Genomic DNA, 16,277 nt, shown 5'->3' with positions numbered 1-16,277 from the left:
GGGGCGAAGTGCCCACTACCCTTCTTTCACTGACTTCTTAATCTTGAAAACTTTTTAGTTTATAGGAAAGTTTTTAAAACAGGCACAGTAGTGTGTGCCTTTAGTCCCAGCTGCTCAGGAGGCCGAGGCGGGAAGATCAGCTCAGTCCGGGAGTTCAAGGCTGCAGTGAGCCGTGATCGTGCCTGTGACTAGCACGGCTCTCCAGCCTGGGCAACACAGCAAGACCCCGTCTCTACAAAAATTTTTTTTAAGTTAGCCAGGTGTGCTGGTGCACACCTGTTGTCCCAGCTACTCGGGAGGCTGAGGCGGGAGGATCCCTTAAGCCAGGCATTCAAGGCTGCGTGACCTGTGATTGTGCCACCGCGCTCCAGCCTGCGCAGCGTGGCGGGGCCTTGTCTCTAAAAGAGAAACGAGCAGGCGAGCCCCGCCTTGGCAGTATGTTTGTCTGGCAGAAGCCGGTGCTGATACCAAAGAGACAAAGGACCCGATTAAAAAGGGGACAGAGGACTCGAAGAGACTTCACAGAAGAATGTATTTAAATAGCCAGTAAGCACCCGGAAGATGTTTGACCTCATGAGTCATCAATCAGGGACGTGTAGAGTAAAACCCCAGTGAGACACTAGACGCTGACCAGACGGCACCGGGGGCAGGGACCTGGGCGGCGGGACCCCCCTGGCAAGGGGTGCCAGGTGCGGACGGTGGTGTGACGGAGTTAAATAGGCACCTACTCCACACCCCAGCTGTCCTAGCCCTGCTATTCACTCTTACAAAGGAAATATTTAGCCACAAAAACAACTTAGAAACAACCCAGGTGTCTTTTTTTTTTTTAAGATACGGGTTCTGTCCCTGCGGCCCGGCTGGAGCTCAGTGGTGCCGTCACTGCAGGTCATGGCTCGCCGCAGCCTCACCCTGCTGGGCTAGAGGGGTCCTCCCGCCTCAGCCTCCCCAGCAGCTGGGCCGACAGGCACTGCCACCGTGCCTGGCCCCAAGTGACAGTTGACAGGAGAAAGAGTAAACACGGGCTGGAGACGGCTGCCGTGCGGTGCTGCCTGTCAGCGCGGAGAAGCGGGTGGGGGGCGCCAGCCGCCCGCGAGGCTCCCGCAGTGCCCGGCGTGGACCCGTGTGTGTGTGTGTGTGTGTGTGTGTGCGCGCGCGCGTGTGCGGCTTGGAGTCACGCACTGGAAACCAGGGCGGGGCTCACTCAGGCTGACCGGCCTCGGCATTAGGGACTTTGGGGACCTCGTGTGCTCCTGACGGGTGGGGTCTGTGTCTCACCAGGTGAGCATTTGCCAGACTCAGCCAACCGCCCTGAGGACCGTGTCACATCGTGTAAAGTGCACCTCGGCTTTTGGAAAAAAGGAGTTACTTAATCCCTCCAGCAAATGCTTAGAAAGTTTTGTCCGTCATTTTGGACATATGTCACGTGCTACTAAATATTTACTTACATGGGACTTCCTTTGATATCCTAGCGTGTGTTTATAGACATAAACATGGCGCACAGCCTTTGCAGTTTAGAAAATCGCCCTCTTGTACGCAGTTTCTGCATCTGTGTGTCTGACGCCAAGAGCAGCTTCTCCATTTGTGACCACATTTCCTCCTTGCTGGCTTCCAGAAGACGCTGGGCCACCTGCCTGCAGCCCCAGCTCACGAGGGACACCACCTCTGGCCGCTGGGTTTATGTGGCTAAACTGTCCCCACCTCGGCAAGTTCCTCCTTGTTAACAGAGCGGAGCTGGAAAGCCCCGGCCTGTGGCGCTGGCACCAGATTGTCTCATTGGCGCCAGCACAGTCGCTTTTACCCGGAACAGCCCAGGGAACCCAGGTGGAAGTGCTGAGCTCTCCTCAGCCTCTCGGGCTGTCCTTACAGAGGGTGACAGGGTCCCGGTACTCTGGGGTGGGCTGTCGGTCCCCGGGGTCCTTAAGCACCTCCAGAGCCGGGTGCTGGCGGTGGGCGTGGGCTGCTCAGGGGGTCGCCCCTGCAGACAGCACAGCCCTGGTCATCGGCAGCAGCATGTCAGGTCACGGGGAAGGCACGAGAATCCGTGCAGTCACACAGCCCTAATAAGGGCGGGGCTTGGAGTACGTGGCAGGTGGACAGGCCCTGGGGTGTCTCCCTGGAGGACGGGCGGGGGGCCAGGGTCTTGCCGGGCCGACTCCTGGGGGAGCCCAGACACGTGGGGGCCGTGCAAATGGTGGACCCAGGGGAGGTGCGGAGCGTGGCAGGCTGAGCAGCTGGGACACCCTTTGGTTGAGAGGGTGCAGAACCAGGGAGGCAGTCGGGCAGCGCCAGCCGTGCTGCGGCTCACGCCCCTGCCCCAGCGGTCCCACTCGGAGGGACTGAGGGACTGCCCTGGAGCCTGGCTGGCACACGGGACTGCGGGGGGGGGGGGGGCTCTGTCTGCAGGGCACAGGGCTTTCACCAAGGACCCCCTTTTTGTTGCTGTGCTGGGGGTGGTCGGGGTGCGGGTGTGGAAGTGGAGCCAAGGAGTCGCCGTGTCCTGCAGGAGGGAAGGGGGTGCTGCGGCAGGTGCAGGGGGGTGGCCTGGCCTGCGGGGCAGTGTTGGAAGCGCTGCTCTGTGGGGCCACCGCACGGTACCCTGTGCTCACGGAGCTCAGCTGCCTGGAGGGCCTTTGCCGGCCCCGCAGGCCTGCCCAGCCATACCCGCCAGACCGAGGGCCGGCAGGGACACGGGAAGCCGGGCACGGAGGCGCGTGCCGCTCGGGAGGCTGAGGCGGGAGGATGCCGGAGCCCAGCAGTCGGGCTGCAGTGGGCTGTGGTCGCCCCACTGCACTCCAGCCCGGGCGACAGGGACCAGCCGCTGGAAACAGTAGGCCCACAGAACTTTGGCATGTGTGACACTGGACTTTATAGCTTTCCACGTCCTTTCGGAAGTTCTGATTGAGTCAGCATGAATGATAAAGCAATATAAACTGCTCTTGGTTGCTTTTCTTAGGTATTTTAAATGCAAATAAAATGCTGATTATATTTTAAATGCCACAGGCATCTTACCGAAGGCCCAGAAACGGACAGAGCGTCCTGCAGAGACCATGCCTGTCTTCTTTTCACTTGAGGTGGCTTTTGTTAAACCCATGGCTTGTTTTGCTAAATCCATCCGTTGTGAGGTGCATAAAATATGTACAGCTTTGAAAGGAATGAACGTGATAGAAGGGAAAGGTTCAGTCGCCCACGGTCCCTGAAAACACGTCTGCAGAAGCTGGTTCAGGCCCCGGCTCCTCCCCTGCGTTCTGAGCCTTTCACCCACCGTCCGTTTCTCTCACCAAGACGCTTTCCTTCCAGAAGTCCCCATGAGAAGAAGAAGAAGAGGCGGTCCCGGTCTCGGACCAAGTCCAAGGCCAGGTCTCAGTCGGCGTCCCCGAGCAAGCAGGCAGCACCCCGGCCTGCGGCCCCCGCGGCCCACTCGGCCAGCATCTCTCCCGTGGAGAGCCGGGGCTCCAGCCAGGAGCGTTCCAGGTGAGCCCGGCCGCTCCCAGCAGGCAGGGGCGAGGGGCGAGGGGCGGCTGGGGGCCTCCCGTCCCCCGGCACCCGGGCTGCACCCTGCAGCTCCCGTCCAGCGGGGAAGGTCCCCACGAGGCCTGAGCTCGGAGTCCCGACCTTGATGTGAGCGTGGGGGTGGGGCTGGGGGTCCCTCGGACTCAGGGCCTCACTGGGACCCTGCGCGGCAGCCGGTGAGGACAGGAGGCTCCTCGTTCCCCCTGGGCAGGGTGGGCGGGAGGGTGGCCCAGCCGCAGCCCCTGCGCTGTGATTATAAGGGACTGGGAGGTCCGGGCACTCGGGCTCCGCAGTGACCAGGGACCCACAACTCCTGTCAACACGTCACCAAGCCACAAGGGCTGAGGCCAACCCAGCCTCCCAGTGGTATCAGAGTCCAGGCTGTCACGTGCTGTGAGCCAGGCAGCGTCCCAGACCTTGGTGGCTCTTGGTTGCCACAGCCCTTGGTTGTCAGGAAGCTCTTCCCATCCAAGTCCCATTTGCCAAGACCAAAATCGGGCACCTGCGCCCCGTCCTCTTGCACCCTGCACCCCATCCTCCCGCGCCCCGCCCCATCCTCCTGCCCTGCACCCTGTCCTCCCGCACCCTGCACCCTGTCCTCCCGCACCCTGCACCCTGTCCTCCCGCACCCTCCCGGCCGTAAGCCGGTTGCCCCCGTGGTGAGAGTATTGGGTGTGTCCAGACTCAGGAGTGAAGGGGACTGTCCCATGTGGGGGGCAGAGACCACAGCACACGTGGGATGGATCGGGGTCCACGGTGGCGTCTCTAGCGTTAAAATGTCAGTGGGGGGAGGCGCGGCCGCCTGCGAAGCTCGAGGAGGTGGGCAGGTTCTGGGAACGGCTCCATCTTCCTGAGACTTCTTTCTTCCGTCTCCTGTTTCTCCTTGTGTTTCATGCAATGTTTATATGAAAGTACGTTTTGAATTAGGCTGCATTTCATAAAGTATTTCAAGTGTGTGTTCGCGATGTTTATTTTTATCGTAAAGATGCTGTTAGCAGATATAACTGGTCTGTCTTGGCTCTGGGAGTGGGTGTGGAGCCACCGGGTCAGCCTCGCTCTCGCTCTCTTGCACTAGGGGCGTTTCTCAGGAAAAAGACGCTCAGATCTCCTCGGCGATTGTCTCCTCCGTGCAGAGCAAAATAACTCAGGTAAGCGGGCTGACTCTCCCGCCTTCCCGTCTTCTCTCCCCCGCTGCCGAGTTCCCTGTCCCTCGTCTCACTGACTCCGACACAGCGCGGGCCGTGGCCCTGCCAGGGTCCGCCCTGGGGCTGGGGGCTGGGTCTGTGGACACTGGGCTGGTGCCCACCGCTGAGGCGCCACGCGGGGACACGGTGATGCGTGTGCGGCCGGGCAGGGGGAGCCTGGAAGGAGCTCGCGAGGCGCTGCCTCCGTGGGCCCTGCCCTGGGCGTGTTCGCAGCAGCCGCCGCCTTCCGTTGGTGTCGGGAACTCTGTCTTTTGTCTGCGCCACGCGGGTTCTGGGGTCCCGAGTCTTAGCAGGAAGCTCACGGGTCTCCTCCGTGTCTGCCTCGCACAGGATCTCATGGCCAAAGTCAGGGCAATGCTTGCGGCCTCCAAAAACCTACAAACCAGCGCCTCCTGAGACGCAGCCGCCGGGCGGGGCGGCCCCACACGCCCGGGTCGGATCGCGGAGCGAGAGCTGGTGTCCGCGCAGACCGCCGTCAGGGCTTCCGCCCTGGGACTCCCGCGGACAGTTGGTGGCTTTTGTAAATTAATTTTTGATGACATTTTCAGTTTAAGATTTTTGACCAGCAGTCTCTTACCTGTATATTTGTAAATAATATCATGTTTCTGTGAAAATGTATTATCAAATAAAATGGGAGGAAAACACCTTTTCTAGCTAGAACTGTGGGGCGGTTTCTTCTTTCCTCTCTGGCCAGTGGGTTTGCCTTGGCCACGTGAGCTGCGGGCACAGCCCGTCGGGGCCCCTCTGACAGCAGCCACTGCACCCGCCGTGGGCGCAGACGGCCTCCCTGCCACTGTGAGCTCTGTGGGCGCCTGTCCCCGTGCCCGGCCCCCAGGGGGAGAGGGCGCAGACGGCTCTGCAGGCACTCTGGGGGCCGGGCCCCTCCCCCGGCCCGGCGCCAACGCCGTCCTCAGAGCCCCCAGACCCCGGTGCCGAGCGGTGCCCGTGGCTGGAGCCCTGTGCAGCTCGCTCCCTGGTCACTTTCCTGCTGTCCACGCGCTTCGGACTCCCCCGCGGTTCCAGCCATGCCCCACAGATGCAGTTTTGTGTCCCCCGGGACTCGCCCCCGGCAGCCTTTCCCGTGCACAGGGCTCACTGCTGGGCCTGACGCCAAGATTAAGGACCCGCTGGCTTGTCCGTGCGGTGACGTTGAGAGTAAAGCTTCCGTCCCCACAGACAGGAACTTCTCCGTCATCCACTGAAGTCCCTTCTGTGCCAGTTTCCAGACTCCTTCGTCACTTCTGCCGATTCACCAAAACCCAGAGGTGGAATTTGTGTTTTCCCCTCACAGAGTCGAGTCCTGCCCAGCCAGGACTGCACCTCGGACCCCGCACGCCCCCCGAGGCTGGCGTGGCCGGCCTGGGTCCCTGGGGTGTGGGGGCCGGAGAGGGGGCTGGGGGCTGCGCACGGGTACAGGCCCCGGCCGTCCCCGGCCAGCGCTGCCTCACGTGCCCGGCGGGGCAGAGCGAGAAGCCCACACCGCGCTCCTGGCTCCCCTCGCCAAGCCCGGCCCGCTTTCCAGGCGTCCTGGGCTTTCTCTGGCGGGTCTGATTCCGAGGCGGCGTCCTCTGTCCAGGGGCCGGGACCGTCCGCCGGCAAGTGCTCCTCATGCCTCCCTGCACGAGGAGCTGCACGCGCCCGGCCCGTGGCCGCACCGACCCCGTTCGCTGGTGTCCGGTGGCTGCTCCCTGCGTGATGTGGCCTGTGCTGCCGCAGCAGCACCACGGTGGACATCCTGGTGCCAGCGCCGTCTTTGCCACATGCCGCAGCCTGCAGGCCAGATCCCCAGAGCGGCAGGTCCGCGGTGAGAAGGTTGCCACGCGGCAGTCGCCCCCAGCAAGGCCCCGGCCAGCAGCTGCGTCCTTCACGCCCTCCCCGGGCAGGGTCCCCGCCTCGAGAGGAGGACAGCCCACCTGACACTCCACTGCTCCCGTCTCCAAAATTGCCGCGTGTGGCGGCCACAGCGTCCCAAGGAGACGCATGCGGTGGTGTCGCGCGCACGGCACACGCGTGCATTCTGTGATTTAGAACACTGGAAAGTCAGGCCGTGCCCAGTGTGTGCGAGGCGTGTTACGTGTGATACATCCGTAATTCCTTCTTGCCGTTGAGGACCGTGTGCGTTAAACCGGGAATCCCGCACGTGAAGAGCAATTGAGCGTTCACGGCTGCCCCTCGCCTTGCGGGTGCAGCCCCCCCTCCCAGGGCCCGGCTGTTCCGTGTCGGACGTGGGGACAGCGTCCCTCTCTCACATTACAGAGGACGCTGCCGTCATATCAGAGTCCTGCCCCTTTAAAAGGATCTGGTGGATTTGCAGTCGTTTTACTGGATCATTCTAAGGCTCCTACACTGTGGTAATAAAACTGTCCTCTAAAAATACTTCCACCTGTTTTTTGTAGAACCGGCTGTTTTGTCAGCAGTCATTAGCTTTGGTGCCTCTGCGGTGCCCGGGGTGGCGCGTGGCTCCGATCAGCCTCCTTCGCTCTCGCTGTGACCCGTGTCTGGATCGTTAAACTCTCCGTGCCCCGGTGCCGGCCGGGAGGGCTCAGCTGCTGCACCGGTTCCCGGAACGAGGCGGGGTCACGGGGTCACGGGCTGCAGACAAGCGGGGGACAAAGGGAAAGAAAAATGATCGGAAACGAAGCATTTGGTAGGAGCCCGGGCCAGCTGGGCAGAAGACCGAGGTGTTGCCGAGAAACTTGGACACTTCGACCTCAGGGCCAACTTCAGCAGTTTCACCAAGATTTGGGGTTTTGTTTGCTTTGAGTAAGTGGTTCATTCACATGGCTAAATACTAGTTTCTCCTGAATCCTTCACAGTTCCTTTTCGCGATATAAGCAAATATGGAAATAAATTCTCCCTTTTCTGCCCCCCCAATACACATCTTTATGCAGAACAAACGGTGTGTCGTGTGCCCGCGTTGTCTGCTTTGCAGTTGCTGTCTGTCCTGGAATTACTTCCTTATCTGCACATAAAGAGCTTCCTGTGTTGTTAATAATGAACTTTTTAAAGAACAGTTTTAGGTTTATAGAAAAATGACAAAGATGGTACAAAAAGTTTTCATATACTGGCACCGTTCCCCTATATTAGCATCTTAATTAGGATAGTACGTTTATTACAATTAATGAACCAATACTGATTCATTACTATTTTTTTTTTTGAGATGGGGGTCTCACTGCATTGCCCAGGCTAGAGCAAAGTGGGACTCTGCCTCAAAAAAAAAAAAAAAAAGATTTGCTGTAAAAACCCTGTACATAAGTTATTTCTCATATCTGCATAAGCATCTTTTTCATAAAACAGGGCTTAGCAAGCTTTTAGCAAAGGCCTGCTAGTAAATATTCTAGGATTTGCAAACCGCTCAGTTTCTGGAGCAATTATTCAACTCTGCCGTCGGGCATCAAAGCAGCCGGAGACAGATGTAATTGGATGGATGTGGCCATGTTCCAATAAAGCTTTATGGACACTGAAATTTGAATTTCATATAATTTTTACATAACACAAAATATGCTCTCTTTTTATTAACAAAATTTATTTTGTAATTTAAAATGTGAAAACTAGAAGCAGTTCCCAGTGTTTCTGGGCTGCAGTCCTCCCCCAGCACCCAAATTTTTTTTTTAAATGTAGAAACCATTTGGCCCACAGGCCGGGGAAGTCTGCACGGGGCCGTTTGCCACCCCCAGGCAGAAAGTCTCATCGGGGGGCTGTATTTGTGCCCGTGAGGATGCAGCCAGGCCTCCCTCCTTGGAGATTAAAAAAACCAACTGGGGCACGAGGGCCCCTTCAACACGGTCTCACCATAGCATGCTTTTAGGAGTGAACTTGAGCATCTTCTCATATGTGTAAGAGACATTTGTACCTGAATACCCAAAGCAATCTGGAAGAAGGAGAGTAACGTCAGAGGACTCACAATTCACCATTTGAAAGTTACTACGAAGCACAGTGTTCAGGACTGTGGGCACTGGCGTGAGGTTAGACACAGGTCGACGGGGTGGAGTTGAGGTCCAGGTTTCCGACAGGAGTGCCGAGACAATGCAATAGAGAAAAGGATTTAGTTTCACAATGGTGCTGGGGAAACTGGATACTCGTGTGCAGAAGAATGAAGCTGGACCCCTACCTCACGCCATATACAACAGTAAACTCCATCTGGATCAGAGACCTAAACACAAGAGCTAAAACCATAAAATGATTAGAAGAGCTAAAACTCAAAAGTGTATCTTGAGGCCGGGCATGGTGGCTCATGCCTGTAATCCCAGCACTCTGGGAGGTCAAGGCAGGAGGATCACTTCAGGCCAGGAGTTCCAGATCAGCCTGGGCAATATCAAGGCTCTGTGTCTACAAAAGTTTTTTTTAAAAATTAGCCAGGCGTGGTGGTGCATGCCTGTAGTCCCAGCAACTTGGGAGGCTGAGGCAGGAGGATCACTTGAGCCCAGGAGTTAGAGGCTGCAGTGAGGTGTGATGAGACCACTGCACTCTACCCTGGGCCACAGAGTGAGACCCTGTCTCTAAAAAAAAAAAAAACTCCTCATGACTTTGGCTTAGTCAGTAACAGTATCTTGCATGTGACTACAAAGGCAGAAGCAACAGAAGACAAAAGAGGCGAACTGGACTCCATGGAAATGTAAAACCCGTGCTCCCAAGGCACCAGCCGGAGCGTGCAAAGACAACGCACAGAACGGCAGAGAGCTGCAAACCGCGTGTCTGAGGAGGGACCTGTGTCCAGCATTCCGCACAGGGACCTCTCAGCAACTCAAGAAGAAGAAAACAGCCCAGGTTTTAAATGAGTGAAGGATCTGGACAGACATTTCTCCAGAGACGACGTACAAGTGACCCATGAGCCCATGAAAAGATGCTCAGCGTCATCAGTCGTCACAGGTGCAAAAAAACCCCAGTGGGACCTCGTGAACACCCACCAGGGTGGCCGCCACCAGAGACCTGCGGACAGGTGCGGCGTGAACTGGAGCCCTCCCCTCGTACGTTGCCGTCGGTGCCGCCACCGCAGAAGACGGTCCGGCAGCTCCACGGAAGGCTCCACACAGTTACCTACCGGACAGCCGGTCTTTCCACCCCTAGAGCTGTGCCCCAGACCCCACCTACGTGCCCTGTGCAGAACAGGTAAATCCATAAGCACCAGTGACCATCTGGGGTTGGGTGGGGACACGGGGAGAGACTGCTCCTGGGCACAGGTTTCTTTGTGGGGTGGTGAAAATGTCCAAAATAGACCATGGTGATGGTTACACAACTCTGAACATACTGAAAATATTTCACTGTATACTTTAAATGGTGGAATTGTATGGTGTGTGAATTATATCTCAAAGCTATTATTAAATAAATATAAGTAATGCTTTTAAGAGACATTTATATTAGCTCTTTGAACTATGTACATTCTATGTTTTATTGAATTGTTAGTCATTTCTTATTGATTTCAGAAGCTTTTTACATATGAAGGCTATTAGCTCTGTGTGACATGGGTCGCAGATGCCTTCCCTTGCTGTCTTTTTTACACTGGACTTGAATGCCGTAGTCCCCACCCCTCCCTGCTGTCTTCCACTGAGTCACTTCACACGTCTACACCTGCCCAACTCCTGAGGTCCTGAGATCGTCACTCCCCACTGAGAACTGGCTGCACTTTAATGGTTCAGAGCCAGAAGTGGCCCTCGGGGTGGTTTGCGGTTCAGAAATGTTACTTGACCCAGACAGAACCTTCTCCGGGGCCAAGCTGTCCGCGTCCGCGGGAACCTGGGACCGAAGCTTCCCCAGGTGGAGGCAAGACAGGCGGGGGAGCGACTGAAGCGTCAGGCGCTCTTGTTCCTCCCCGGCCTCTTCCCGTCTCCGTTTGCTCCTCTGTAGGGAGCTCATTGGAGACCCAGCGTCTGCCAGTGGCTTCCAGCCCCCGCGTCACTCAGATCTGCGGGGCGGAGCCCTCACCGCTCCCGTTTTGACCGGAGACTTACACGCTGCATCGGTCAGAGTTTTGGTCGTGAGCAGCAGAAACAGCTCTGGCTGATGTGGCAAAACCGGAAGTGTCACAGGGCCGTGGGCCGTGCCCTGGAGTGAAGGGACGGCTGGGGACCCGGCGGCTCCGCAAAGTCCCCACGGTGGGAGTGACCCGTGGACCAGCAGCCAAGCACCGGTGTAGCAAGCGAGACCCAACCCTTCCCCACCTTCTCCCGACTCTGCTCATCATTCAAGTTCAGGGATTTGGGCTTGCGCTGGGTACCCACGGCCACTCGTCCCCGGGCCAAGGGCATCGGGCACCCCGGCGTGTCCAGTGGGGACAGGCGAACCCCAGAGGGAGTTGCGGAGCTGGTACCACAGGAGGGCGAGAGGCTGGGCCCCCACGGAGCCCACGGCTCGACCACGCTCCGTGGCCACGAGGGCCGGTCTTCCCACGCCTGCCCAGCGGTGGGCGTCAGGGTACAGCGTCTCACCAAGTGAAGAGTTGCTTTAATTACGAGTTCATTAACTGTTCAGCGGGGGCAGCTTGGGGAAGCGTGAAAGTCAAATGTTGGAACAGAGGATTCAGAAGAATGACTTCTTATAGATTGGGATTTCGGCTCTGCAGAGCCGAGCCAGTCTGTGTCTTCCCCCCGGACAGACCGGGCAGTGGGTCGCCGGACCACAGCGGAACCAAGGCTGGCGCGATGCCCTCACCTGCCTAGAAATGACCCACATTTCTGTCTGAGTACAGCAGGCGCTGCTGGCTCTGAAACAACGTGCAACCCTGGAAACAAAGTTGCAACAGCAGATGCTTAGAGCACCAGGCCGGGAGCTGCCTCTCCCCCTGCCCGCTCCCGCTCCCGCAGAGCCCCGCGCCCCAGAGGGCTCAGCCTTTTCCAACTCTGCTCAGACGACGCTCCGTGCCCGGCTCTCCACCCGCCTCCGTGCATCCTCCAGACGCTGAGCACATCCTCGCGCCAAGCGCTCTTCTGGGAGGACAGAGAAGTAAACTAGGGCACGGCGCTGGGGCTCTCGGCGCAGTCTGGGATTAGACGGTGCAGAGCACAGGGCAGGTCCCCGAGGGGCGGGGAGGCGGCACCCCAGCACCCCAGGCAGCACCCCAGGGCTGGAGTGTTCAGCTGCGCGTAGCTACCGATGGCTGATACAGAGATGATCAGGACAGGGACAGACATCTGGCTAAAGGACACAGCATGGCAGCCGTGAAGGAGGGTGGTTCCGGGGCTCCATGCCGCCGCCGGATGCCCGACTGTAGTTACCAATAATACACAGTTTCAAACAACTGGGAGGAAGATACCGAACGTTCCCAACTCAAAGCGATGATGAATGTTCGTGACGACGGCTGTGCTCATTCCTGACGGGATCGCTGTGCGTTGTATGTATGGAAACGTCACTCTGCTGCCGTAAATACGTGCAATTATTATGGTCAATTAAATAGAAGTAGAAAAATGTGTAAGGCAACGTGTACACACAACAGTTAATATACACACACGTCTTCCTTTCAGCTGAGCAGCGAGGCCTGAGGAGCAACACACACGCCGGGGGCCGGAGCCTGGTCTGGGGATAGTCGGAGTCACAACCGGGGGTTCTCGCGCATTAACGCCTGGTGACTGCACTGTCACAGGGGACTGCAGAAACCTGGACAGAGGCCATCGCTGCCTTGCACAGAAAACACTTCTGCAAGGACCCCTGCGGGACAGGCAACCGCACACTCTACTGCGGCTGGCGCATCCCCACCGCGATGCCCTGTCGCTGAATACGTATCATCCTTTTGGAGACCCTCTCTCCATATCTGTATTTAGGTCGACATAAACAGTGTCAGAAATGAGACCTGAAGCGGGGTCGCTGTCGGAAGGAATCGGTGATTCCCGGAACCGGTTCTGCCCGTGAGGCCCTCCCAGGCCACGCCCCCCTCTTTTTGGCAGATCTCGTTCGGTTATGAGAGCGCCTTGATAAGGGTCCTTATGTCCCTCTCGGATGACAAAAGACTTTGTGTCTTTTCTGGTAAGTCCTTTCCGGTAGGAAGACAAGTGTCTTCCTGGTCTGAGGACTCTGGTTTCTACAGACTCACGTCCTGTCGGTGACACTTCTCTGGCAAATCCGCTTTTGATCTGTGCACCTAGTTTAATATTTCGTTTGATCTACGTGCCTGGGCTAAAATTCTGTGTGAGCGCTCTGATTATAGTTTGGTTACGTGAGTGAGCTGACTCCTTCTCCCTGCTTGTTTCTGAAAATCTTTCACGAACAAAAATAAACATTCTAAATGGCGGACACCGGATGGCTAATTAAAAGCCGCTGGGGCAGTTGCCACCGGGTAGAACGCCGGTCCCAGGTCCCAACACTCTCTGACAGGATTGTAGAAGCTTCTTTGCTCTCCGGAGATTAATAAGAAACAGAACGGGGTTGTTAAATATTAAGCCATGCCAAGTTTTCCGGGACTCCAGCTGGCTGCGTATCACAGCCTGTTCGCACGCACATTTTTAAACTGATGGACAAATTACACCAAGGAAAAGTCAGAGCTCCAGTGAGCGTTATTCAAAGTCTCTTTTTGTTTTTTTTTTTTTTTTTTTTTTTTTTGAGACAGAGTCTCACTCTGTTGCCCAGGCTAGAGTGAGTGCCGTGGCGTCAGCCTAGCTCACAGCAACCTCAAACTCCTGAGCTCAAAGGATCCTCCTGTCTCAGCCTCCCGAGTAGCTGGGACTACAGGCATGCGCCACCATGCCCGGCTAACTTTTTTCTATATATATATTTTTAGTTGTCCATATAATTTCTTTCTATTTTTAGTAGAGATGGGGTCTCGCTCTTGCTCAGGCTGGTCTCGAACTCCTGAGCTCAAACGATCCGCCCACCTCGGCCTCCCAGAGTGCTGGGATTACAGGCGTGAGCCACCGCGCCCGGCCTCAAAGTCTCTTTTAAAAAATGCTGCAACTATAGAACGAACATGTAGAAGCTTCTAAGCTCTCTCTCCTTTCTTCTGCCTGCTTCTCTCCTGGTGTTGAGACAAACTTCACTGCTTATGGCACCAGCCAAGATTTAAAAAATTATAAGACATAAAAATGTGTCATTTATAAAAAAAAGTTTTTTGTTTAATTTGGAGGTTATTTGAAGGTTATTTCAAAGTACAGATTTAGAAAGAGGCCGGGTGCAGTGGCTCACACCTGTAACCCCAGCACTCTGGGAGGCCGAGGCAGGAGGATTGCTTGAGGCCAGGAGTTCAAGGCCAGCCTGAGCAAGAGCAAGACCCCATCTCTACCAAAAATAGAAAAAAAAAATTAGCCAGGCAACTAAAAACCAAAAAAATTAGCTGCATGTGGTGGCACTTCTGTAGTCCCAGCTTCTCAGGAGGCTGAGGCAGGAGGAGCACTTGAGCTCAGGAATTTGAGGCTGTGGTGAGCTGTGATCACGCCACTGCCCTCCAGCCTGGACAACAGCATGAGACCCTATCGCTAAAAAAAAAAATTGAAAAAAAAGAAAAAGAATATACCTCTGATTTAGTAGAGATTTTAAATCACTAAGCTTACTTAGTAAATTATATGAGAGTCAGTGTCAAATAATAAGTGATACCAGATATTTTAGTCATATTTATGTTATTAATATGAAAGTTCCAAAATTATATAAAACTCTTAAAAATCTGTTATCAGTCATGATTTTAGTTGTTACATTAAATCTATGTTAAAGTTATATTTATACAAATATGTTATTAGTAATTCTAAAGATTATGTAACATTTATAACGGTCTTAAGGTCCTAATGTGACACGTCAGTCATGATTCTGGTTCTTGCCTTAAAATGCTGTAGGTAATAAAAATAGCAATTTCCTTGTCAATTGTGAATTTTCATCAGATTTTTAACCATGACTATTCCAAGTTTTTGTCATCTAGTTGTTTTTATTTTTCTCCAAAAACATTAGCAATTTGCTGTAGCCCAAAATTGCTTTTCATGGAAAAGGTTTCAACAAACATTCCCAAACACATATTTCTAATATCTTTAAAATCAGCAGACTAAATAAAAATTTCCAGAACTCTGATGAAGAAACTGATGGGTTTATGAAACCGCTAATTACAATGCAGCAAAACAAAAATTAATTACATAAAAATAAATTACTAATAACAATAGTGGCTGTATGACTTTCATTTAAAACATTGTTGGTTCTCTAAAATGTTTTGCTTTTCAGATTAAAGGAAATTTTCTCTCTCTCTCTCTCTCTCTCTTTTTTCGGTAGTCAGGCAAATGTGTTTCAGCTTTAGTTCATAGACAGGGAGCCCGTGGATGCCTTCTCCTGACAGGATAGGGCATGCATTACCCTCCGCTTATTATTATTATTATTTAAAGAGACAGGATCTTGCTCTGTCTCCCGGGCTGGAGCAAGCCTCCCACCCAGGCCTCCTGAGTAGCTGGGACCACTTATTTTTTGCAGAGATGGGGGTCTCACTATGTTGCCCAGGCTGGTCTTGAACTCCTGGCCTCAAGCGATCCTCTTCCCCGCCCCCCAACCCCCGGGCCTCCCAAAGTGCTGGGATTACAGGCGTGAGCCACAGGGCCCAGCCCCCTCCTCTCATCGCTAAAGATTTCTTTCCTGTCCCTAGTCTCTAGCTGCCTGTGTATTCTTATATTTAAAAGAATTAATTTTCGTTCATTATTCTCACGTATCAGACATGAGAAGGCGCGGTCTCTGCCGCCTTCGCTCGGGACCCTCGACGGGACCCTCTGCATCCTCCCTGCGGCGTCCTGGCAGCTCCCACGACAGGGAGGACTCGGGACCCCACAGGCTGCAGCCACTGGAGAGGGTTGGACGACTCGGCAATTGCGCTCCTTGACAGGCCTGTCCCTTGAAACCAGATTCCCGACCAGGAAAGCGAAGTGACACCATGAATTACAAACGGCAGAGCTGGAGGGCGGAGCAGTGGGGGCTTCCCACTGGCCACGGGAGGCCAAGCCAACCAGCCACAAGTCACCACGGCACGCACTAGCTGTGACACCGTGGGAGACGCTGCTGCCATCCTTCCATCAACATGATAAACAGCTAAGCGGGCCCACGTGTGAGACACTCCCCGAATGCTCCCCGCGCATCTGGGTCTGCAGCGGGGGCCCAGCTCCGCCCGGGTCCCCGGGATCCCGGAACGCAGGGCGGCGGCAGCTGCAGCCGCTGGTTCCCACGACGCGGCCCGAGTGCGCACGGGCCACTCAGCCCCGAGCCCCGTGTGCTCAGCAGGTGCGGCCGCGCTCTTTCCGCGGGGACGTTGCGGGTCACACGGAGCTTGCCGGGCTCCTCCGCCAGGGCCAGGGCGGCGGGAACACGGGCGTTTGGTGTCGTCGCGGAGCAGCGTGGCGGCAGCGTAGGAGGCCGCATCGGAAGCTCGGTTTGTTTTCTCCCTGGTGACATCTCTACAGGGAGGCTCCCGTGGCCCCCGCTGAAGACGGCCACAGATCTTCAATGAGGCCCGTCCCTGGCAGCCCTCGGATGTGACGCGGCCTGTCCTCTGGCCACACAGCGGGTGTCGCCTGGTTTCCTGCTGGATTCCAAAGGGTGTTTCTCCGGCTCACAGAAAGATGATGATGACTAATGTGTTTTACAAGGAGGTAAACATGGAAACCGAGCATCTAATCCAGG

The 16,277-nt window shown here is 55.6% G+C and overlaps 1 protein-coding gene across 5 annotated transcripts in view; it reads left to right on the top strand.

Moving 5' to 3' along the window:
• Positions 1-5,374, top strand: part of SFSWAP (splicing factor SWAP) — a 61,330-nt gene extending 55,956 nt beyond the window's left edge. For 3 of the 5 annotated variants that reach the window (XM_069497007.1, XM_069497005.1, XM_069497009.1), the window contains 3 exons: positions 3,298-3,471; positions 4,586-4,658; positions 5,046-5,346. In XM_069497007.1, coding sequence (XP_069353108.1) covers positions 3,298-3,471; positions 4,586-4,658; positions 5,046-5,111 — 313 coding nt within the window. In that variant the 3' untranslated portion in view covers positions 5,112-5,346. Of the gene's footprint in view, positions 1-3,297; positions 3,472-4,585; positions 4,659-5,045 lie in introns of all 5 variants that reach the window. The other 2 variants (XM_069497006.1, XM_069497004.1) reach the window with 1 other exon arrangement.
• Positions 5,375-16,277: the final 10,903 nt, after the last annotated feature.

This window comes from Eulemur rufifrons, chromosome 21 (genome assembly GCF_041146395.1).
Source record: "Eulemur rufifrons isolate Redbay chromosome 21, OSU_ERuf_1, whole genome shotgun sequence".
Lineage (NCBI taxonomy): Eukaryota > Metazoa > Chordata > Mammalia > Primates > Lemuridae > Eulemur > Eulemur rufifrons.
The sequence above is the reverse complement of the archived record's forward strand: the minus strand, read 5'-3'. Positions and strand labels throughout refer to the sequence as shown.